General features: G+C 45.1%; 1 protein-coding gene across 7 annotated transcripts in view; it reads left to right on the top strand.

Moving 5' to 3' along the window:
* The window catches only part of LOC119950741 (CUB and zona pellucida-like domain-containing protein 1), a 62,571-nt gene that overhangs the window by 8,516 nt on the left and 29,456 nt on the right, over positions 1 to 24,599 (top strand). For 2 of the 7 annotated variants that reach the window (XM_038773438.1, XM_038773444.1), the window contains exons 5-18: positions 1,145 to 1,168; positions 1,311 to 1,433; positions 4,889 to 4,915; positions 5,326 to 5,343; positions 9,037 to 9,060; positions 9,193 to 9,315; positions 10,701 to 10,727; positions 12,520 to 12,543; positions 12,677 to 12,799; positions 15,618 to 15,644; positions 17,449 to 17,472; positions 17,606 to 17,728; positions 20,210 to 20,236; positions 20,645 to 20,656. In XM_038773438.1, coding sequence (XP_038629366.1) covers positions 1,145 to 1,168; positions 1,311 to 1,433; positions 4,889 to 4,915; positions 5,326 to 5,343; positions 9,037 to 9,060; positions 9,193 to 9,315; positions 10,701 to 10,727; positions 12,520 to 12,543; positions 12,677 to 12,799; positions 15,618 to 15,644; positions 17,449 to 17,472; positions 17,606 to 17,728; positions 20,210 to 20,236; positions 20,645 to 20,656 — 726 coding nt within the window. The remainder of the gene's footprint in view (positions 1 to 1,144; positions 1,169 to 1,310; positions 1,434 to 4,888; positions 4,916 to 5,325; positions 5,344 to 9,036; positions 9,061 to 9,192; positions 9,316 to 10,700; positions 10,728 to 12,519; positions 12,544 to 12,676; positions 12,800 to 15,617; positions 15,645 to 17,448; positions 17,473 to 17,605; positions 17,729 to 20,209; positions 20,237 to 20,644; positions 20,657 to 24,599) is intronic. The other 5 variants (XM_038773439.1, XM_038773440.1, XM_038773441.1 and 2 more) reach the window with 5 other exon arrangements.

The following is a 24,599-nucleotide window of genomic DNA, read 5'->3' on the forward strand; positions in this document are numbered from 1 at the left end:
TTGTGGCCACATCTCCATTTTTCTGTTTGCAACCCTTTACTCCCTTTGTGAACAAAAACCTGTCTAACTGAGTCATGAGTACATTCAATGACTCAAACTCACTGTTCTCTGTGGTGGAGATTTCCAAAGATTGATGTGTTAAATGTGAGTTCCCAAATTCTCAAACTGTGCAGCCTAATTCTAAGATAGAATATTCCGGGCTGAATTTTACGGGTCACCCACAGGTGGGAAATGAGATGAATGGGCACAAAAATGCGGGCACTGTGCCACGAGTGGCGTCCTGCCGCTGACCCACCTGCCCAAACCCATCCTGGATTTATAGGTTGCGAGTGATATATCAGGGGCAGTATCTGCCTGTGGCTCTATTGAGGCCCTTAAGTTGGCAGTTAATCCACGGTTAAGTGTCCCATCCCACCGCTGCTTGGAGTTAATAGGCAGCGGGACAGTAACATGTAGCCCTACCCTGTGGGCTGATGCTCAGTGAATGGGAGGGTATGCCTTCACAGTTCCCCCATGTGACTGTTCTCCAATTGGGTGGGACAATACTCACCTGGTTCCACTCTTATCTATCTAATTATAGCCACAAAATCACTTTCAATAAATTCCTCATCCTGCTTCTGCACGGCTTCCTCTTGTGTCCCTCAAAATACGTATAATTTACATAGAATGTACAGTGCAGAAGGAGGCCATTCGGCCCATCACGTCTGCACCGTCCTTGGAAACAGCACCCGACCTAAGCCCACACCTTCACCCTATCCCGGTGACCCAGTAACCCCACCTAATTGTTTTGGACACTAACAACAATTTAGCGTGGCCAATCCACCAAATCCTGCACATCTTTGGACTGTGGGAGCACTCGGAGGAAACCCACGCAGATACGGGGAGAACGTGCTGACTCCGCACAGGCAGTGATCCAAGCCGGGAATCGAACCTGGGACCCTGGAGCTGTGAAGCAACAGTGCTAACTACAGTGCTACCGTGCCCAACCATCATTTCCAGTATGTTTGCGTAAGGGATATGGTGGGTGGAAGAACAAGGGGCAAGTATGGATCCCCTTGTCTGCCACACCAAGCTAAGTTTGAGGATTGAATGTGTATGAAAATGATTCTTTTTACTTACATGTTTATTTTCATTATTTTGATAGAGCCTCAGTCAGAAGTATCAAGAGGTATGGAAACAAGCTTTAAGAAAATGTATTGATCCTCTTTTGAATGATAAAATTTCATTACATTTCTTTTTAAATGTGTAATCGCAGCTTGGTTAGCAATGAACACAATTTCAGATCTAACTTGACATTTACTGTATAACAGGACAAGGTTCGTGCAGATACAACTGTGGAAGATATTCTTCAGATTGTTCCTGTGATTACAACTGTCAATATTATGGCAGCTGTTGTTCTGATTTCTGTGATCACTGTCCATACATTAATTACGGTAAGTAAACGTTCAGATCATAAACCAATATTTAAATTCATCCTGTTGGTATATTATGTTTAAAGTGACAATGGTTAATTCAAGAATGGAACTCAAATGGAGATCATGGGCGCGATTCTCCCAAACAGGGAGAAATCGTAAGGTTGGCGTCAAAAATGGGCGGGTTTGACGCCAGCCTCCCCCTCCCCGACTGGGAACCGATTCTGGTCCCCGGTCGGGGCTAGCATGCCGCGGCCGTGAACTCCGGCATCGCGGGCTTAACGAATTTCGTTAAGCCCGCTTGCCAGAGTTTGCGACGGCTGACGCATCGCATGACGTCAGCCGCGCATGCGCGGATTGGAAGACTCCAACCCGCGCATGCGCGGATGACGTCATCGCGCATTTGCGCGAAACCTGCGCATGCGCGGGCCGGGATGCCCCTCAGCCGCCCCGCAAATTGATACAGCGGGGCGGCGGAAGGACAAAGAGTGCGCGGGAATCGGACCCGCTGCCTGCGATCGGTGCCCACCGATCGCGGGCCCATGGCACCCTTGGCACGGCCGTGGTACTGCTGTGCCAATCGGTGCCATGGTTGCCAAGATCGGGACTTTACGGCCGTTTTTACGAACGGCCAGACCAGGTGTGTTTGCCGTTCGTAAAAACGGCCGTAAAAAGCTTGGAATTCGGCCCATCGGCCAGCTGAGAATCGCTGCTCGCCGTAAAAAAACGACGCCATGTTGCGTCAGGGCCGGCGCAGAGAAGGGAGCCACTGCGCATGTGCACATTGGCGCCGACCCCACTGCACATGCGCAGACCCGCGGCACCCACCTGACACCTGCATCGGCATCGGCTGCTCCAGTGTCGTGCCGCCCCCCTGTTGGGGTCAGAATCGGTTCTCCTGAGGGCATGTTGACGCCGTTGGGAAATGCGACGGCGTTTACGACAGGGTCAACACTTTGCCTCAGGGGCAGCACGGTGGCACAGTGGATTAGCCCTGTAGCCTCACGGTGCCGAGGTCGCAGGTTTGACTCTGGGTCACTGTCCGTGTGGAGTTTGCACAATCTCCCCGTTTTGCGTGGGCTTCGGCCCCCACAATCCAAAAGATGTGCAGGCTAGGTGGATTGGCCATGCTAAATTGCCCCTTAATTGGAAAAAAATAATTGGGTACACTTAGCCTCAGGATCATGGAATCCCACCCCTTGTGTTCAGCTCTGGCCGCCTCATTATAGGAAGGATGTGGATGCTTTGGAGAGGGTGCAGAGGAAATTTACCAGGATGCTGACTAGACTGGAGGGCATCTCTTATGAAGAAAGCTTGAGGGAGCTAGGACTTTTCTCACTGGAGCGAAGAAGGAAGAGAGGTGACTTTATAGAGGTGTACAAGGTGTTGAGCAGCATGGATAGAGTGGAGAGCCAGAGACTTTTCCCCAGGGCGGAAATGGCTGTCACGAGGGGACATAATTTTAAAGCGATTGGAGGGAGGAACAAGGGAGATATCAGAGGTAGGTTCTTTACACAGAATGGTGGGTGTGTGGAATGCACTGCCAGCAGAGGTAGTGGAGTCAGAGTCATTAGGGATAAATAAGCAACTCTTGGACAGGCACACGGGCAGCAGTGCATTCAAGGTGTGTAGGTTAAGTTGATCTTAGATTAGGATAAATGGTCGGCACAACATCGTGGCCCGAAGGGCCTGTACTGTGCTGTACTGTTCTATGTTCTATGTACTTCCGTGTTACTGTAAGATTCAGATTTCAACAGGGTTTTTCTGAGTTTGGAGAAAAGTTGTGAGTTTTCCACTGACGCTTAAAGTTATTGAACTTTACAGGGCATAGTGGCACACATGGTGAAGGCCTCAGATCTCACTTCAAGCTTTCAGCTCAGACCACTTGCTCTCATTCATGGGTGCTTTATTTAACAGCATCTCTGGCTGGCAGAGACTGAGCAGACACAGCTCAAATGAGGACAATATGCTCACAGAGCGGAGAATGAAGAGAAGAATGCGCTCAAAACAATACTTGATCCTGGAGTCCCAGGGACATGCAGAGACCCAAGCCACATATAAACAGTGTTGGGCGGTGTGGGGGTTTTGGCAGGTTGAGGGTCTGGGAAGATGCATGCAGGGAGGTCAGTGGCAGTAGCAAGGGGACTGTCTCTCAACATACTCGCTTCTACGCATGGTGGTTAGCATAAATGCTTCACAGCTCCAGGGTCCCAGGTTCGATTCCCGGCTGGGTCACTGTCTGTGTGGAGTCTGCACGTCCTCCCCCTGTGTGCGTGGGTTTCCTCCGGGTGCTCCGGTTTCCTCCCACAATCCAAAGATGTGCGGGTTAGGTGGATTGGCCATGCTAAATTGCCCGTAGTGTCCTAATAAAAGTAAGGTTAAGGGGTGGGGGGTTGTTGGGTTACGGGTATAGGGTGGATACGTGGGTTTGAGTAGGGTGATCATGGCTCGGCACAACATCGAGGGCCGAAGGGCCTGTTCTGTGCTGTACTGTTCTATGTTCTCTATGTACCCATTGCTCAGTTCCTCAACCAGGCACTGAGTACCTTTGATTAAGCAATACCCCCCCCCATGTTGAAGGTGACAAGCTCTCCAGTGAATTTTACTTGTCCTGTATGTAGCATTGAGACAGGGCCGCCTCCTGTTGGGTTAATACCAGCGGTGGCAGGAAGCTACCCAGAAATGGTCATCAGTTGGCCACTTAAGGCCCTTAATTGACAGAAGGTGGGGTGACTGAACATGGGCCTTCCCCTCTGGAAATCCATTCTAGTGGAGGCAGGAAGGAGGTGGGATCCTTTTACGCCAACATTCTGCCTGAGTAAATATGCTTAACACCTCCAATCACTCCAATAGTGAGAGCAGAAAATTCCGGCCAATGTATGTGTCATTTCGGTCTCACAAAGCAGCTGCACGTTGCAATCTATTGCGTCTGGCAGAGGTAGAGTTGCAGCCCCAGAGAAGGACAAGGATGGCACTGTTAGTGAATGTGACCACAATCTGCCTCTCGCAGTTTGCTGACCACTGAGATATTGGAGGTGACAGATAGTCAGTGGTCCCAGACGGGAGAATTCAGTTTCTTCTCTCTTGTGACTGTATCATCAGGATAGTGGTTTTCCCCATTGTGCAGAGTGTCATTGATGTACACAAGTGCCTTTGTAGATTCTGTATCTAAATGCAGAGATGTACCCCAACCAAAAGGTTTCCACTGGCTGAATGTGCAGTGGAGTGAGGCCATTCTCAGCACATTGTCTTTTATTTCTGACTGGGGATGGGTTGTCTATTCTGCGTGTTGTGTGTGACAGGCTGGCTGCAACAGGCAGACTTTTCCTGTCCCTCTCTTCAGAAAAATGTGAATAATATCTGATGTTAATAACTTATTTTTATGATGTGTTATATTAATATTTCTGAGTATGAATGGTAGATGATTCTTCAAAAACACTTGACAAAGCGAATAAGCTGAATGTTTTCCTCGACAGGATACTGCAGTGTTTATTCAACAACAGGTCAGTAATATTTAAGTTAAATTTCAGTTAATTTGGCAGTTTGTATATTTGCTGATCCTGTCGCAGTCACAATAATTAATCTTAATGGCTGTACTGTACTCATTGTTCATTTGGTGAAATCTTTATAAGCAGCTGTCAAAAGCCTGCGCAATATCTCTGTAAACCTGAATTATGCTGCTCATTCATTTGGGAGTTACAATTGGACATCGGACATAAGGACCCAGTGAGACTGCTCTCTCCATCATGTCTAAAGGTGATGGGACATTGGCATTTACCAAGAGTGATCAATCTTTGCTGCGTTTGCAGCATCTTACACAGGCACAACCCTGAAAGATCAAATGGAGGTTGAGATTTGAATGTGTTTGCAAAATGTTCTTATTACTTATACATTTATTTTTATTATTTTACAGCGAGTCTTGAACACACAGGTATGGAAAAAAACCTTCAACAAAATATACCCATCCACATCTGAATGTTAGAATTTCATGACATTTCTTTGGAAAATGTAATCTGCAACCTTGTTTAAATCAACGTAACTTCACCATGAGAAGAAATAGGAGCAAGATAGGCCATTCGGCCCATCAAGCCTGTTCCTTCATTCAGTCAAATCAAGACTTATCTGATTGTAGCCACATTTCCATTTTCCTGATTGACACCAATAACGCTTGACTCTCTTTTCGAGCAAAATCCTGTCTAACTGAGCCTCAAATAAATTCAATTACTCAATCTCCTTGTTCCCTGGTGTAGGGATTTCCAATGATTAATAACCCTCCAAGAGAAGTAATTCCTCCTCATTTCTGTATTAAATGGGAGGTCCCAAATTCTCAAACTGTGCAGCCTAATACCAAGATATATTCTATATATATATAAATTATTCCAGACTGAATCTTATGGGTCACCCACAGGTGGTAAATGAGGCTACTGGACACATAAATGAGGGAACTGACCCTCCTGTCCCAAACCCATGCTGGATTTATCGGTGGCGAGTGAGTTGTCAGGTGCGGTACCTGCCTTTGGCACAACCAACGCCCTTAAGGGGGCTGCTATTGTGCGACTAAGGGTCTTATCCTGCCACTGCTCTGAGTTATGGACAGTGGGAGAGGTCTGTGCCCAAATGTAACCCAGCAACTTTCTAAATTTGATCTTACCAAAGCATATCTGCTGACATCTCACACTTCACCCTCCATAAACTCATGGCTATTCAAGTGTTTGTTGACTATGACTTGACTCACAGCAAGACGTTTTCTCTATAAGCCCAGGGTTTGCTGACCAATATTGCCTTCCAGTGAATCTACATTTTGCTTTTCAAATTTTCAGCTTTTTAGTCAGATTGCTCCATGGTCTCGCTCTTTTCAGTTTCTGTAATTCCATCTTGCCCCACAACACTCGAGTTATCTACAACTCTGGCCCCTTTAGCTCCCAAATTTGAATTTCCCCACCATTGATGACCATACCCATAGTTTCTTTGACCCTAAACTCTAGAATACCCTCCCTACACCACTCTGCCTCTTTACTTTACTCCCTTAAGACAGTCCTTAAAACCTACCTCAATGGACAAGCTATTGGTCATCTGACCTAGAACCAGATTTTAGTTACCGAGAATGGTATCTCAATGAGGGAATGTTCCTGACTTTCCTGAACAGCCTCGGGAAAGTACCACAAAATGTAAGATTGTTGTTTTGGGGGTGTGGGTGCGAGGTAGTGTCGGGCCCAATGCGCCTGAAAGCAGAGCAAACATGTCGATGGGGCTGATGAGTGCTGATGTGGGCTGGTTAGATGATCCATGTCGGTTCTCTGGGACTTTGTCCCAGATGTTCTACAAGATGCAAGGTCCTTGCTTTCACACTCCCTCACCGCCAGCTCACTCCCACATGGCTCAAACAATCCATGTCACCTCCACAGCAACTTACTCAGTATCCAACATGGGCAGATTCAGGAGCCACTTAGAGATGAAGAAAATAAACTTCCAACAAGCTAATAAAGCTCACCTGCTACACACTTGATAGTGAAGTGACAACCATTTATAACATCCATTCAAAACTATTAAATATCCTAAATTGGTTAATTGATCTTCTTAAAAGTCAATCTCTTTAATTCAAGATCAGAGCAAGTTAAGAATCTAATAGCCTCTTTAAGTTGTCAGTTTATTGTGGACTCAAAGTCCTGTTGCTGCAATTGTAGCTTTTGAAACTCAACCAAGCATCCATAATGCCATAGTGATAGCCCTTGTAGGAATGTTCAAAAAAACTGCATTGAAACTATACCACTTTTATTCTAACCTCCGCCTATCAATGACAGCAGTCCAACAGAGGACTTGATCTGACTCTCAATGACAACCACAGATTTTTGTTTAAGTTTAAAGAGAGCAGGACATTTAAAAATCTTCAGACTGTGTCAGTTCTATGGACCATGTCCATCCTTCAAGAGCGTTTATACCTTCTTAGTCAATTCATAACACTCACACTGTTGGTTATGGCCCACGCAACACCCAAAATGGCATCTGTTTTAACTCGGTAATGAATTCAAATAGTCCTGCTGGGTTTGAGTTTGCCTTCTCCATGAATCACACCCAGCTCCCTTTCCAATATCGGCAACAATCGGATCTGCCGTAAATGGAGATGGGACTTCTGCATCCGAGGCTTATTGCAGTATTTTGTTTGATAATGTTCCTGTGAAGTACCTTGGGTCATTGGTGCTTTACATGTAAGTGGTTCCTGGTCCTGAATCTGTGTCTGTTTCATTAAAATGTTTCATAATTTTGATGTCCTCCACAGCTCACACCTCAGCATTACCTTATTGAGAATAAAGAGAGCCAGCTGATTAACCTTTCGTGATAAGTAAAACATCACAGTTCTGGGAACATTCTGTTTTTACATATTCTCCACTGTCTCTGTGGGCGAGATTTTCCAGTCCCGCCTGCCCCGAGGCCAGACATTCCTGTCCGAGGTCAGCGGACCTTTCAATGGTCCGTCAAATTGACCACCCCACCTGTGGCGACATCTCTGGGCAGGTGGGATTAGAAAATGTATCCATCTGTTTTTTTTAATAATATGGCAGTCAAGATTGCATACAGTATGCCAAATGTAGTCCAAACAATCTTTAACATAGGTTGTGCACAATCTCTGTACTTGTCAATTCTATCCCTCTGGAAATACACCCTCAGATTTGATTTTCTCTTGATGTGACCTTACCTGAACGTGCGGCTAGATTTGGTGACTTGTGTATTTGCCACTTTGCCAGGCAGCCTTCAGGCTCTGCCAGGGAGCTTGAAGGAGTCTAGTTCCAATTTGACACAGTACATTACACTGAGAGCTTGCTCTCTCCTTGGCCTCTGCTCCATTCCTCCCTCATGCTGCAGACACAGACATTCTCCCACAGACATTCTCCCACCATTTGACCCGTACCTGTTGTATTTCACGTTACCCAATTGTTTGCCTCCCTGTGAGATTCGAGATCATGTTCAGCCAAATCCTGGAACTCATCACAACATTTGCAAAATGACTGCAGAGAATTTTCAGACACTTTGAAAAGGCAGAATCTCTGCAACATTAACACGGCCTGCAAGTTGTGTTCCTAACCCTTTCAGGTCTCTGAGTGGAGTGCCCATATTGCAGCTCACTGTCTGCTCTTCACTATTAGTTCTCTGGACTGTGAGGGTCCAATGTCGGCAATCTGACATCGTAAGAAATGGTGGAGCCATGTGACATGAGCACAGTGCTCCTTCTGAGGCTGTGATTGACCACCCGGCTCACCTACAGGGGGGACTTTGCAAGAGTGTGTGTCATGTGGGCATCAATGGAAACAGCTGGTGGCACAGTATGTACCAGCGGAGGTGGACATGGTGTGGGGTATGGGAGAACAGAAGTATAAGCAGATTAGTGTTCTGCTTCTTTGGGTTGAAAACAATACATGTCAGTCGGACTTAGAGAGGCGTTTCAGCTCTCCCTAGACTTGTAATTACAACCAACATTTCCAGTAAGTTTGCATGAGGGATATGGTGGGTGGAAGAACAAGGGGCCAATGTGGATCCACCTGTCCGCCCCACCAAACTAAGTTTGAGACTTCAATGTGTATGAAAATTATTCTTTTTACTTATGTGTTTATTTTCATTATTTTGATAGAGTCTCAGTCAGAAGTATCAAGAGGTATGGAAAAAGCTTTAAGAAAATGTATTGATCCTCATTTGAATGATAAAATTTCATTACATTTCTTTTTAAATGTGTAATCGCAGCTTGGAACACAATTTCAGATCTAACTTGACATTTACTGTATAACAGGACAAGGTTCATGCAGATACAACTGTGGAGGATATTCTTCAGATTGTTCCTGTGATTACAACTGTCGATATTCTGGGAACTGTTGTTCTGATTTCTGTGATCACTGTTCACACATTAATTACGGTAAGTAAACGTTCAGGTCATAAACTAATATTTAAATTAATTCTGTTAGTATATTACAATTAAAATGATGATTGTTTATTTTAACTCAAATGATGATCATGTTTCATATTGTGAATCAGTGTAGCTGAGCCTAAGATGATGTGAGGATTTTTTCTACATTGTGTGCTGTGATCTCTGACATTATGGTCTGGACATATTTGTGCTGTACTTTTCAAATGTTAAAACAGGGTCAGTCTGAAGTACAGTGTCTGCAAAATGTGTCTCCATGGCGCCCAAATTTGTCAGTGACACATGCAAGGCCTGATTTTAGCAGGAGTGTTGGTCGCTCATTAGGAGCGTGCAGTGGAAGTATGGAGACAGATCGTGATGTTGTACAGTGTGTAACACTGATTGAGGCTGACCCTGGCATGTCCGACCTCATCATTCCAGATGATGCTCCCTCTTAACCTCGCACAGATGGACATGTATTCAGGAGCAAGAAGGGACTGAGTACCTTGAGTGATACCTCTTCCCCTGTTGATGGTGACAAGCTCTTCAATGAGCTTTACTTGTCCTGTATGTAGCATGGAGAAATGGCCGCCTCCTGTTGGAATAATACCAGTGGTGGCAGAAAGCTACCCAGAAATGGTCATCATTTGGCTACCTAAGGGCCTCAGTTGACAGAAGGGTGGGGTGACTGAACATGGGCCTTCCCCTCTGGAAGTTCATTCTAGGGGAGGTAGGAGGGGGCGGGTTTTTACACCAACATTCTGCCTGAGTAAATATGCTTCGCACCTCCAATCTCTCCAATAGTGAGAGCAGAAAATTCCGGCCAATGTGTGTGTCATTTCGGTCTCACAAAGCAGCTGCACGTTGCAATCTATTGCGTCTGGCAGAGGTAGAGTTGCAGCCCCAGAGAAGGACAAGGATGGCACTGTTAGTGAATGTGACCGCAATCTGCCTCTCGCAGTTTGCTGACCACTGAGATATTGGAGGTGACAGATAGTCAGTGGTCCCAGACGGGAGAATTCAGTTTCTTCTCTCTTGTGACTGTATCATCAGGATAGTGGCTTTCCCCATTGTGTCATTGATGTACACAAGTGCCTTTATGGATTCTGTATCTAAATGCAGAGATGTACCCAAACCAGAAAGGTTTCCACTGGCTGAATGTGAAGCGGAGCGAGTCCATTCTCAGCACAATGTCTTTTATTTCTGGATGGGGATGGGTTGTCTATTTTGTGTGTTGTGTGTGACAGGCTGGCTTTGTTCCTTTGTTCAGAAAAATGTGAATAATTTGTTAATAATTTATTTCTGTAATGTGTTATTAATGTTTCTGAATATGAATGGTGGATGATTCTTCAAAAACACTTGACAAAGCGAATAAGCTGAATTGTTTTCCTCTACAGGATACTGCAGTGTTTATTCAACAACAGGTCAGTAATATTTAAGTTAATTTTCAGTTAATTTGGCAGTTTGTATATTTGCTCATCCTGTTGCAGCCGCAATAATTAGTTTTAATGGCTGTACTGTACTCATTGTTCATTTGGTGAAATCTTTATAAGCAGCTGTCAAAAGCCTGCGTAATATCTCTGTAAACCTGAATTCTGCTGCTCATTCACCATTTGGGAGTTACAATTGGACATCGGACATAAGGATCCAGTGAGACTGCTCTCTCCATCATGTCTAAGGGTGATGGGACATTGGAATTTACCGAGAGTGTTAAATCTTGCCGCATTTGCAGCATCTTACACAGGCACAACCCTACAAAGATCAAATGGAGGTTGAGGTTTGAATGGGTTTGCAAAATGTTCTTATTACTTATACATTTATTTTTATTATTTTACAATGGGACCTACAGATATGGAAAAGCCCTTCAACAAAATATACCCATCCACATCTGAATGGTAGAATTTCATTACATTTCTTTGGAATTAGCACTCTGCAACCTTGTTTACAATCAACATAACTTCACCATGAGAAGAAATAGGAGCAGGAATAGGCAATTCGGCCCATCAAACCTGTTCCATTATTCATTCATAGCGCTCCTTCTGAGGCTCTAATTGACCACATGGCTTACCTACAGGGGGGCTTCGCAAGAACGTGTGCCATGTGGGCATCAATGGAAACAGCTGGTAGCACAATATGTACCAGCGGAAGTGCACATGGTGTGGGGTATGGGAGAACATAAATAGAAGCAGATTAGTGTTCTGTTCTTTGGGTCTTAAATAATGCATGTCAGTCAGACTTAGAGAGGCATTTCAGCTCCCTAGGCTTGTAAATACAACCAACATTTCCTATATGTTTGCGCGAGGGATGTGGTGGGAGGAAGAACAAGTGGCGAGTGTAGATGCCCTTGTCCACCACACTTGACCATGTGAACTTTACTCAGCTAAATGATGGCATGGTGGCACAATGATTAGCACTGCTGTCTTACAGCGCCAGTGATCCGGGTTTGATTCTGGCCTTGGGTGACTGTGTGACATTTGTAAGTTCTCCCCGTGTGCGCGTGAGTTTCCACTGGGTGCTCTGGTATCCTCCCCCAGTCCAAGGTTAGGTGAATTGGCCGTATTAAATTTCCTCTTAGAGTTTAAAATGTGCCGGTTAGGTAGGGTTACAAGGATAGGTTGGGGGAGTGGGCCTTGGTCGGGTGCACTTTCAAGGGTATGTGGTGACTTCATAGGCCAAATGCTGTCCTTGTGCTCTGTCGGCATTCTATGGATCCATGGAATTCTATGGAATGGCAGATTTTATTGGGGAAGATTTCACCTTTTTGGGTGCTTTTCTGACCAATGATTCTGGTTCTCACAGTTTTACGCACATTTGATGTTTGTTTAATTGGGAAAATTAATTGTGGCTTTTTAAATTATTTTGTCTGACATGACTGGACCAAAAGGGCCAAATGCCTTCAAGTTGACAGATGTCCTTTGCAGTCTATAGATAATGTTTTGGTCTATTAGCCGGTAGCACTGAGCTTTGTTTCTGCAGCAAGTTTTACCTGGTCCCTGTTCATAGATTCTCCTAATCTCCCGAACACGTCAGATCGGAACGTCCCTGTGGTGCTAAGGAGGAAAAGGAATAGGAATTTACAAGAAGTGGTACCAAGCTATATCAGAGCTGGTCATTCTTTCTTTAATGCTGGTGAAAAAGATCAAGCTAAGTTTGAGGATTGAATGTGTATGAAAACGATTCTTTTAACTTACGTGTTTATTATCATTGTTTTTATAGTGTCTCAGTCAGAAGTATCAAGAGGTATGGAAAAAATCTTAAAGAAAATGTATTGATCTGATGTTGAATGATAAAATGTCATTACATTTCTTTTTAAATGTGTAATTGCAGCTTGGAACACAATTTCAGATCTAACTTGGCATTTACTGTGTAACAGGACAAGGTTCATGCAGATACAACTGTGGAGGATATTCTTCAGATTGTTCCTGTAATTACAACTGTCGATATTCTGGGAACTGTTGTTCTGATTTCTGTGATCACTGTCCATACATTAATTATGGTAAGTAAACGTTCAGATCATAATCTAATATTTAAATTCATTCTGTTAGTATACTATGATTAAAATGACGACTGTTAATTTTAAGAATGGAACTCAAATGAAGATCATGTTTCACATTGTGAATCAGTGTAGCTGAGCCTAAGATGATGTGAGATTTTTTTCTGTAGTGTGTGCTCAGATCGGTGACATCATGGTCTGGACATATTTGTGCTGTACTTTTCAAATGTTAAAACTGGGTCAGTGTGAAGTACAGTGTCTGCAAAATGTGTCTCCATGGTGCCCATATTTGTCAGTGACACATGCTAGGCCTGATTTTAGCAGGAGTGTTGGTCGCTCATTAGGAGCGTGCAGTGGAAGTATGGAGACAGATCGTGATGTTGTACAGTGTGTAACACTGATTGAGGCTGACCCTGGCATGTCCGACCTCATCATTCCAGATGATGCCCCCTCTTAACCTTGCACAGCTGGACAGGAGCAGGAAGGACCACCCATCAACCCGATATAAAAGAATCATCAACTACTTCTATGTTACTGTCAAATTTAGGTCTCAACAGAGCTTTGCTGGCTTTGAAGAAATGTTGTGAGGTTTCCACTGATGTTTAAAGTTATTAAACTTTGCAGGGCCTTGGTAGGGTGCTCTTTCAGGGGTATGTGGTGACTTCATAGGCCAAATGCTGTCCTTGTGCTCTGTCGGTATTCTATGGATCCATTGAATTCTATGGAATGGCAGATGATGAAGTTCTTGGTTCTCTGCTCAAGTTTTCAGCTGAGACAACTTGCTCTCATTTAAGGGTGATTTATTTACCAGCATCCCTGGCCAGCAGAGATTGAGCAAACACAGCCCAAGAGAGGAGAATGGGGAGAGGAAGGGCTCTGAAAACAATGCTTAATGAAACTGTCATCTTCAGGGAGTCAATCACTGAGCCCAACCTCACTAAACTCAATGGTGTGAATCTTGTGGAGGCATCAATGCTGTTGTCTGCCAGCTGGAGAGACAGTGTGAGACCCGATGATCTATTTACGGGAAGATCCACAAAACCACAGGCGAATCCGGCAGGGGTGAGGCCTCTGACATTCCGTTCCCTGGAATCCAGAACCATGTGCGCTGGTCTCACCTATATAGGGGCTGGTTAGCTCACTGGGCTAATTCGCTGGCTTTTAAAGCAAACCAAGCAGGCCAGCAGCACGGTTCGATTCCCGTACCAGCCTCCCCGGAAAGGCGCCGGAATGTGGCGACTAGGGGCTTTTCACAGTAACTTCATTGAAGCCTACTCGTGACAATAAGCGATTTTCTTTTCATTTCAGAGAAGGCAGCCAATCAGAGGCTGTGCTCTCTTGCGCTCAGCGGAACCAATGGGAAACAATAGCTGTCTACAGAAGTACAGATGCTGGAGTTCCAGGAACATGGAGAGACCCAAGCCACATATAAGCAGAGATGGGAGGTGTGGGGGTTTTGGCAGGTTGAGGGTCTGGGAAAATGCATGTAGGGCGGTCAGTGGTAAAGGCAAGGGGGCTGTTTCTCAGCAGACCCACTGCTGCCCAATGTCCAGTTCCTCAACCAGGGACCTAGTATCTTTGATCGAGCAATTAGCGCCACCCCCTCCCCTTGTTGCAGGTGACAAAGCTCTTCAGTGAATTTTACTTGTCCTGTATGTTGCATTGAGACAGGGCCGCCTCCTGTTGGGTTAATACCAGCGGTGGCAGGAAGCTACCCAGAAATGGTCATCAGTTGGCCACTTAAGGCCCTTAATTGCCAGAAGGGTGGGGGGACGGGCAGCAGGGTAGCATGGTGGTTAGCATAAATGCTTCACAGCTCCAGGGTCCCAGGTTCGATTCCCGGCTGGGGCACTGTCTGTGTGGAGTCTGCACGTCCTCCCCCTGTGTGCGTGGGTTTCCTCCGGGTGCTCCGGTTTCCTCCCACAGTCCAAAGATGTGCGGGTTAGGTGGATTGGCGATGCTAAATTGCCGTAGTGTCCTAATAAAAGTAAGGTTAAGGGGGGGTTGTTGGGTTACGGGTATAGGGTGGATACGTGGGTTTGAGTAGGGTGATCATGGCTCGGCACAACATTGAGGGCCGAAGGGCCTATTCTGTGCTGTACTGTTCTACTGTTCTACTGTGACCAAACATGGGCCTTCCCGTCTGGAAATCCATTCTGGCGGAGGCAGGAAAGGCGGGTATTTTACGCCAACATTCCGCCTGAGTAAATATGCTTAACACCTCCAATCCCTCCAATAGTGAGTGCTGAAAATTCCAACCAAGCACATTGCACAAACCGCTGCACATTGAAATCTATTGCGTCTGGGAGGCAGAGTTGCAGCCCCAGAGCAGGACAAGGATAGCACTGTTAGTGAATGTGACCACAATCTGCCTCTCTCAGTTCACTGACCACTGAGATATTGGAGGTGACAGATAACCAGGCGGGAGAATTCATTTTCTTCCCTTTTGTGACCGTATCTTCATCGGGACAGTGGTTTTCCCCATTGTGCAGAGTGTCATTGATGTACACAAGTGCCTTTGTAGATTCTATATCTAAATGCAGAGATGTACCCCAACCATTAAGGTTTCCACTGGCTGAATGTGAAGTGGAGCGAGTCCATTCTCAGCACAATGTCTTTTATTTCTGGATGGGGATGGGTTGTCTATTTTGTGTGTTGTGTGTGACAGGCTGGCTTTGTTCCTTCGTTCAGAAAAATGTGAATTATTTGTTAATAATTTATTTTTGTAATGTGTTATATTAATATTTCTGAGTATGAATGGTAGATGATTCTTCAAAAAACACTTGACAAAGCGAATAAGCTGAATTGTTTTCCTCCACAGGATACTGCAGTGTTTATTCAACAACAGGTCAGTAATATTTAAGTTAATTTTCAGTTAATTTGGCAGTTTGTATGTTTGCTCATTCCGTTGCAGCCGCAATAATTAGTTTTAATGGCTGTACTGTACTCATTGTTCATTGGGTGAAATCTTTATAAGCAGCTGTCAAAAGCCTGCGCAATATCCCTGTAAACCTGAATTCTGCTGCTCATTCACCATTTGGGAGTTACAATTGGACATCGGACATAAGGATCCAGTGAGACTGCTCTCTCCATCATGTCTAAGGGTGATGGGACATTGGAATTTACCGAGAGTGTTAAATCTAGCCGCATTTGCAGCATCTTACACAGGCACAACCCTACAAAGATCAAATGGATGTTGAGGTTTGAATGGGTTTGCAAAATGTTCTTATTACTTATACATTTATTTTTATTATTTTACAATGGGACCTACAGATATGGAAAAGCCCTTCAAAAAAATATACTCATCTACATCTGAATGGTAGAATTTCATTACATTTCTTTGGAATTAGCACTCTGCAACCTTGTTTACAATCAACATAACTTCACCATGAGAAGAAATAGGAGCAGGAATAGGCAATTCGGCCCATCAAACCTGCTCCATTATTTATTCACAGCGCTCCTTCTGAGGCTCTAATTGACCACATGGCTTACCTACAGGGGGGCTTCGCAAGAACGTGTGGCATATGGGCATCAATGGAAACAGCTGGTAGCACAATATGTACCAGCGGAAGTGCACATGGTGTGGGGTATGGGAGAACAGAAATAGAAGCAGATTAGTGTTCTGTTCTTTGGGTCTTAAATAATGCATGTCAGTCAGACTTAGAGAGGCATTTCAGCTCACTAGGCTTGTAAATACAACCAACATTTCCTATATGTTTGCGCGAGGGATGTGGTGGGAGGAAGAACGAGTGGCGAGTGTAGGTTGCCTTGTCCACCACACTTGACCATGTGAAGTTTACTCAGCTAAATGATGGCATGGTGGCACAATGATTAGCACTGCTGTCTTACAGCGCCAGGGATCCGGGTTTGATTCTGGCCTTGGGTGACTGTGTGACATTTGTAAGTTCTCCCCGTGTGCACGTGAGTTTCCACTGGGTGCTCCGGTATCCTCCCCCAGTCCAAGGTTAGGTGAATTGGCCGTACGAAATTTCCTCTTAGAGTTTAAAATGTGCCAGTTAGGTAGGGTTACAAGGATAGGTTGGGGGAGTGGGCCTTGGTCGGGTGCACTTTCACGGGTATGTGGTGACTTCATAGGCCAAATGCTGTCCTTGTGCTCTGTTGGCATTCTATGGATCCATGGAATTCTACGGAATGGCAGATTTCATTGGGGAAGATTTCACCTTTTTGGGTGCTTTTCTGACCAATGATTCTGGTTCTCACAGTTTTACGCACATTTGATGTTTGTTTAATTGGGAAAATTAATTGTGGCTTTTTAAATTATTTTGTCTGACATGACTGGACCAAAAGGACCAAATGCCTTCAAGTTGACAGATGTCCTTTGCAGTCTATAGATAATGTTTTGGTCTATTAGCCGGTAGCACTGAGCTTCGTTTCTGCAGCAATTTTTACCTGGTCCCTGTTCATAGATTCTCCTAATCTCCCGAACACGTCAGATCGGAGTTCCTTGTTGGTGCTCCCTGTGGTGCTAAGGAGGGAAAGGAATAGGAATTTACAAGAAGTGGTACCAAGCTATATCAGAGCTGGTTATTCTTTCTTTAATGCTGGTGAAAAAGATCAAGCTAAGTTTGAGGATTGAATGTGTATGAAAATGATTCTTTTTACTTATGTGTTTATTTTCATTGTTTTTATAGTGTCTCAGTCAGAAGTATCAAGAGGTATGGAAAAAATCTTAAAGAAAATGTATTGATCTGATGTTGAATGATAAAATGTCATTACATTTCTTTTTAAATGTGTAATTGCAGCTTGGAACACAATTTCAGATCTAACTTGGCATTTACTGTGTAACAGGACAAGGTTCATGCAGATACAACTGTGGAGGATATTCTTCAGATTGTTCCTGTAATTACAACTGTCGATATTCTGGGAACTGTTGTTCTGATTTCTGTGATCACTGTCCATACATTAATTATGGTAAGTAAACATTCAGATCATAATCTAATATTTAAATTCATTCTGTTAGTATACTATGATTAAAATGACGACTGTTAATTTTAAGAATGGAACTCAAATGAAGATCATGTTTCACATTGTGAATCAGTGTAGCTGAGCCTAAGATGATGTGAGATTTTTTTCTGTAGTGTGTGCTCAGATCGGTGACATCATGGTCTGGACATATTTGTGCTGTACTTTTCAAATGTTAAAACTGGGTCAGTCTGAAGTACAGTGTCTGCAAAATGTGTCTCCATGGTGCCCATATTTGTCAGTGACACATGCTAGGCCTGATTTTAGCAGGAGTGTTGGTCGCTCATTCGGAGCGTGCAGTGGAAGTATGGAGACAGATCGTGATGTTGTACAGTGTGTAACACTGATTGAGGCTGACCCTGGCATGTCCGACCTCATCATTCCGGGTGATGCCCCCTCTTAACCTCGCACAGCTGGACAGGAGCAGGAAGGACCACCCATCAACCCGATATAAAAGAATCATCAACTACTTGTATGTTACTGTCAAATTTAGGTCTCAACAGAGCTTTGCTGGCTTTGAAGAAATGTTGTGAGGTTTCCACTGATGTTTAAAGTTATTAAACTTTGCAGGGCCTTGGTAGAGTGCTCTTTCAGGGGTATGTGGTGACTTCATAGGCCAAATGCTGTCCTTGTGCTCTGTCGGTATTCTATGGATCCATTGAATTCTATGGAATGGCAGATGATGAAGTTCTTGGTTCTCTGCTCAAGTTTTCAGCTGAGACAACTTGCTCTCATTTAAGGGTGATTTATTTACCAGCATCCCTGGCCAGCAGAGATTGAGCAAACACAGCCCAAGAGAGGAGAATGGGGAGAGGAAGGGCTCTGAAAACAATGCTTAATGAAACTGTCATCTTCAGGGAGTCAATCACTGAGCCCAACCTCACTAAACTCAATGGTGTGAATCTTGTGGAGGCATCAATGCTGTTGTCTGCCAGCTGGAGAGACAGTGTGAGACCCGATGATCTATTTACGGGAAGGTCCACAAAACCACAGGCGAATCCGACAGGGGTGAGGCCTCTGACATTCCGTTCCCTGGAATCCAGAACCATGTGCGCTGGTCTCACCTATATAGGGGCTGGTTAGCTCACTGGGCTAATTCGCTGGCTTTTAAAGCAAACCAAGCAGGCCAGCAGCACGGTTCGATTCCCGTACCAGCCTCCCCGGAAAGGCGCCGGAATGTGGCGACTAGGGTCTTTTCACAGTAACTTCATTGAAGCCTACTCGTGACAATAAGCGATTTTCTTTTCATTTCAGAGAAGGCAGCCAATCAGAGGCTGTGCTCTCTTGCGCTCAGCGGAACCAATGGGAAACAATAGCTGTCTACAGAAGTACAGATGCTGGAGTTCCAGGAACATGGAGAGACCCAAGCCACATATAAGCAGAGATGGGAGGTGTGGGGGTTTTGGCAGGTTGAGGGTCTGGGAAAATGCATGTAGGGCGGTCAGTGGTAAAGGCAAGGGGGCTGTTTCTCAGCAGACCCACTGCTGCCCAATGTCCAGTTCCTCAACCAGGGACTGAGTATCTTTGATCGAGCAATTAGCCTCCCCCCACCTTGTTGCAGGTGACAAGCTCCAGTGAATTTTACTTGTCCTGTATGTTGCATTGAGACAGGGCCGCCTCCTGTTGGGTTAATACCAGTGGTGGCAGGAAGCTACCCAGAAATGGTCATCAGTTGGCCACTTAAGGACCTTAATTGCCAGAAGGGTGGGTTGACCGAACATGGGCCTTCCCGTCTGGAAATCCATTCTGGCGGAGGCAGGAGGGGCGGGTATTTTACACCAACATTCCGCCTGAGTAAATATGCTTAACACCTCCAATCCCTCCAATAGTGAGTGCTGAAAATTCCAACCAAGCACATTGCACAAACCGCTGCACGTTGAAATCTATTGCGTCTGGGAGGCAGAGTTGCAGCCCCAGAGCAGGACATGGATGGCACTGTTAGTGAATGTGACCACAATCTGCCTCTCTCAGTTCGCTGACTACTGAGATATTGGAGGTGACGGATAGTCAGTGAAACCAGGCGGGAGAATTCATTTTCTTCCCTTTTGTGACCGTATCTTCATCGGGACAGTGGTTTTCCCCATTGTGCAGAGTGTCATTGATGTACACAAGTGGCTTTGTAGATTCTGTATCTAAATACAGAGATGTACCCCACCCCAAACACAAAGGCCTGAATATCCAGTGGAGCGAGGTCATTCTCAGCACAATGTCTTTTATTTCTGAACGGGGATGGGTTGTCTATTTTGTGTGTGACAGGCTGGCTGCAACACGCAGCCATTTCCTGTGCCTTTTGTTCATGAAAATGTGAATAATATCTGATGTGGATAATTATTTTTGTAATGTGTTACATTAATACTCCTGAGTATGAATGGTGTATGATTCTTCAGAAATACTTGACGAAGCGAATAAGCAAAATGTTTTCCTCCACAGGATACTGCAGTGTTTATTCAACAACAGGTCAGTGATATTTAAGTTAATTTTCAGTTAATTTCGCAGTTTGTATATTTGCTAATCCTGTCGCAACCGCAATAATTAATGTTAATGGTTGTACTGATTGTTCATTGGGTTAAATCTTTATAAGCAGCTGTCAAAAGCCTGCGCAATATCTCTGTAAATCTGAATTCTGCTGCTCATTCACCATTTGGTAGTTACAATTGGACATCGGACATAAGGATCCAGTGAGACTGCTCTCTCCATCATGTCTAAAGGTGATGGGACATTGGCATTTACCGAGAGTGTTAAATCTTGCCGCATTTGCAGCATCTTACACAGGCACAACCCTAAAAAGATCAAATGGAGGTTGAGTTTTGGACGGGTTTGCAAAATATTCTTATTACTTATACATTTATTTTTATTATTTTACAGCGGGACCTACAGGTATGGAAAAAACCTTCAACAAAATATTCCTATTCACATCTGAATGATAGAATTTCATTACATTTCTTTGGAAATTGTAATCTGTCACCTTATTTACAATCAACATAACATCACCATGAGAAGAAATAGGAGCAGGGGGAGGCCATTCAGCCCCTCAAGCCTGTATCATCATTCAATAAGATCAAAACTTACCTGATTGGCCACATTTCCATTTCCCTGTTTGACTCCAATAACCCTTAACTCCCTTTTTGAGCAAAAACCTGTCTAACTGAGCCTCAGATATATTCAATGACTCAATCTCACTGTTCTCTGTGGTAGATTTCAAATGATTAATGACCCTCAAACTATGCAGCCTAATTTTAAGATATGTACTATATATATAAATTATTCCGGGCTGAATTTTATGGGTCACCCAAAGGTGGTAAATGAGGCTACTGGACACATAAATGAGGGCACTGACCTTCCTGTCCCAAACCCATGCTGGATTTATAGGTGGCGAGTGAGATGTCAAGTGCGGTACCTGCCTTTGGCGCAACCAAGGCCCTTCAGGGGGCTGCTATTGTGTGATTAAGGGTCTTATCCTGCCACTGCTCTGAGTTATGGGCAGTGGGAGAGGTCTGTGCCCAACCTGTAACCCAGCAAGTTTCCACATTTGATCAAACCAAAGCACATGTGCTGGCATCTCACACTTCACCCTCCATAAACTGATAGCTAATCAAGTGTTTGTTGCCTGTGACTTAACTCGCAGCAAGACGTTTTCTCTATAACCCCAGAGTTTGATGAATGAAGTTTTTAAAATTTAGAGCACCCAATTCTTTTTTTCCAATTAAGCATCAATTTAACGACTCCAATCTACCTATTTTGCACATCTTTGGGTTGTGTGGGTGAGACCCACTCAGCCACAGAGAGAATGTGCAAACTCCACAGGGACAGTGACTCGGGGCCGGGATCGAACCCGGGTCCTCGGCGGCATGAGGCAGTAGTGCTACCCACTGCGCCACCGTGCCGCTTGGGTTTGCTGACTGATATTGCCTTCGAGTGAATCTACGATTTACTTTTCAAATTTTCAGCTTTTTAGTCAGATTGCTCCATTATCTCGCTCTTTTCAGTTTCTGTAATTCTGTCTTGTCCCACAACACTCGGAGTTATCTGCATTTCTCTAACACGGGCCACTTGTGCATCACCAATTTGAATTGCCCAACCGTGGGTGACCATACCCTTAGTTGCTTTGGCCCTGAGCTCTGGAATACCCTCCCTACACCACTCTGCCTCTCTACTTCACTTTACTCCCTTAAGACAGTCCTTAAAACCTAACTCAATGGACAAGCAATTGGTCATCTGACCTAGAACCAGATTTTAGTTACTGAGAAGGATATCTCTGTCTGAGCAGCCTCGGGGAAAGAAGCACAAAACGTATGTTTGTTGGGTTGCTGTACCAGGTGGCACGGTAGCAGAGTGTCTAGCACTGTTGATTCACAGTGCCAGCGATCTGGGTTCGATTCCCGGCTTGGGTCACTGTCTGTTTGGAATCTGCACGTTCTCCCTGTTTCTGCATGGGTTTCCTCCGGGTGCTCCGGTTTCCTCCCGTAATTCCTGAAAGACCTGTTTGTTAGTTGAATTGAACATTCTGAATTCTCCCTCAGTGTACCCAAACAGGCGCAGTAGTGTGGCGACTGGGGGATTTTCACAGTCATTGCAGTGTTAATATAAACTTACTTGTGACACTAATAAAGAATATATTTATTATTTTGGGGGTGTTGGTGTGAGGTGGTGTCGGACCCAATGAGCCTGGAAGGAGGCCGGACACGCCGATGGGGCTGATGAGTGCTGATGTGGCCTGGTTAGATAATCCATGTTGGTTCTCTGGGACTTTGTCCCAGATGATCTACAAGGTGTAAGGTCCTCGTTTTCACACTCCCTCACCCCCAGCTCACTCCCACATGGCTCAAACCATCCATGCCACCTCCACAGTAACTTACCCTGTGTCCAACATGTCAGATTCAGGAGCCACTTGGAGATGAAAGAAAATAAACTTCTAACAAGCCAATACAGCTCCACCTACTACACACTTGATAGTGAAGTAACAACCATTTATAACATCCATTCAAAACTATTAAATATCGTAAATTGGTTAATTGGTCTTCTTCAAAATAGACCTCTTTCAGATCCAAGATCAGAGCAAGTTAAGAATCTAATAGCCTCTTTAAGCTGTCAGTTTACTGTGGACTCAAAGTCCTGTTGCTGCAATTGTAGCTTTTGAAACTCAATCGAGCATCCTGTAGTTTTTACCTCACCACTATTCTTAGAATTTCCCCCTATACCAGAAAAGGGTCAATATATTCTAACTGGCGAGCAGGGATTCGAACTCCCAGACTCCTATGCAGACTTAAACGGGTGCTATTCGGATCAAACTAATGTTTCAAGTTATCCCCCGGCATAACCCGTATCTTCAGAGAAGAATTTTATTTACTTACCACCTAGTAGCTTACCTACGGGTCCGGTTTGCTAAGTAAAGTAAAGTAAACTTTCAAACTGGTAACAATAACCACTCTTTCAGGTTATCAACTTGAACATAACTTTATTTTAAAGTTAAAAAAAGATAAATTACTTTTTTAGAAAGGAAAAAAATATCTTGGGCGGAATTCTCTGACCCTCCACAGGGTCGGGGAATCGCCCTGGGCCGGCGTAAATCCCGCCCCCGACGTGGCCGGAATTCTCCGCCACCCGGGAATTGGCGGGGGCGGGAATCACGACCCGCCGGTTGGTGGGCCCCCTGCGCTGGTCGGCAGGCTCCCGGCAGCGATTCTCCGGCCCGCGATGGGCCAAAATCCCACTGCTGTCAGACCTCTCCCGCCGACATGGTTTAAACCACCTCTGGTGGCAGCGGGAGCAGGCGGCGCGAGCGGGTCCCGGGGTCTTGGGCGGGTGCTGGGCGATCTGACCCCGGGGGGTGCCCCCACGGTAGCCTGGCCCGTGATCGGGGCCCACCGATCGGTGGGCGGACCAGCGCTGTGGGGGCACTCTTTGTCTTCCGCCGCCGCCACGGCCTCCACCATGGCAGAGGCGGAAGAGACCCCCTCCACCGCGCATGTGCCGGGGTGACGTCAGCGGCCACTGATGCTCCGGCGCATGCGCGGACTCACGCCGACCGGTGAAGGCCTTACGGCCAGCCCTGACGCCGGTTGGCGTGGCGCCAAAGGCCGTTGGCGGCGGTCGCGGAGCGGGAGCCACTCAGACGCGGCCTAGCCCCTAAAGGTGCGGAGAATTCCGCAACTTTGGAGAGGCCCGACACCGGAGTGGTTCTTGCCACTCCGGTATGCCGGGACCCCCCGCCCCGCCGGGTTGGGGTGAATCCTGGCCCTTGTCTTGTTGAGACCAGTTGCAGACTTTCAAGTCTTTCTTGACAATCAGTTTTCTTTAACTTTGGATCTTCTGCTCGTTTCTTCTGGGTTGCTCGGTCTTCCGATGTTGCTTGCCCATCATCGAGTAAGGTTCTCTCTCTCTCTCTGAGTTCTGGTAGTTCCTGTTCTGGTCTTTGGTATTATATTCTCTTTCTCACAGTTATTAAGTTTTTATGGTTTTATCATAAAGTAATCTTTATTTCACTTGGATTATAAAAAGTATCTTTGATCTAAACATTCGAATACAACTAAGTATTCATTTTGAGTTGACCTCACCTCACAGGTCTGTTTATATTGTGTCCTCTGTGATGTTCAAAAATGCTTTGATCTGAATAGACGTGTAATTTTGATCCCTGTCATTTCTATCGTTTAATTTTCCAATTGTGTCCCCAGCTCATAATTTTGACTTTGATTTTGGCTTTAAATTATGTTTCTCGTAGACTGATAGTCTCCAATTTTCTTTTAATTTACCTGATGTCAGTAGAGCTTCACATCCATATATTTGTCCCCCTAGTCATTCTTTTCTATCTGCTGGTTTTACT

Source organism: Scyliorhinus canicula, chromosome 16, assembly GCF_902713615.1.
Source record: "Scyliorhinus canicula chromosome 16, sScyCan1.1, whole genome shotgun sequence".
Classification (NCBI taxonomy): domain Eukaryota; kingdom Metazoa; phylum Chordata; class Chondrichthyes; order Carcharhiniformes; family Scyliorhinidae; genus Scyliorhinus; species Scyliorhinus canicula.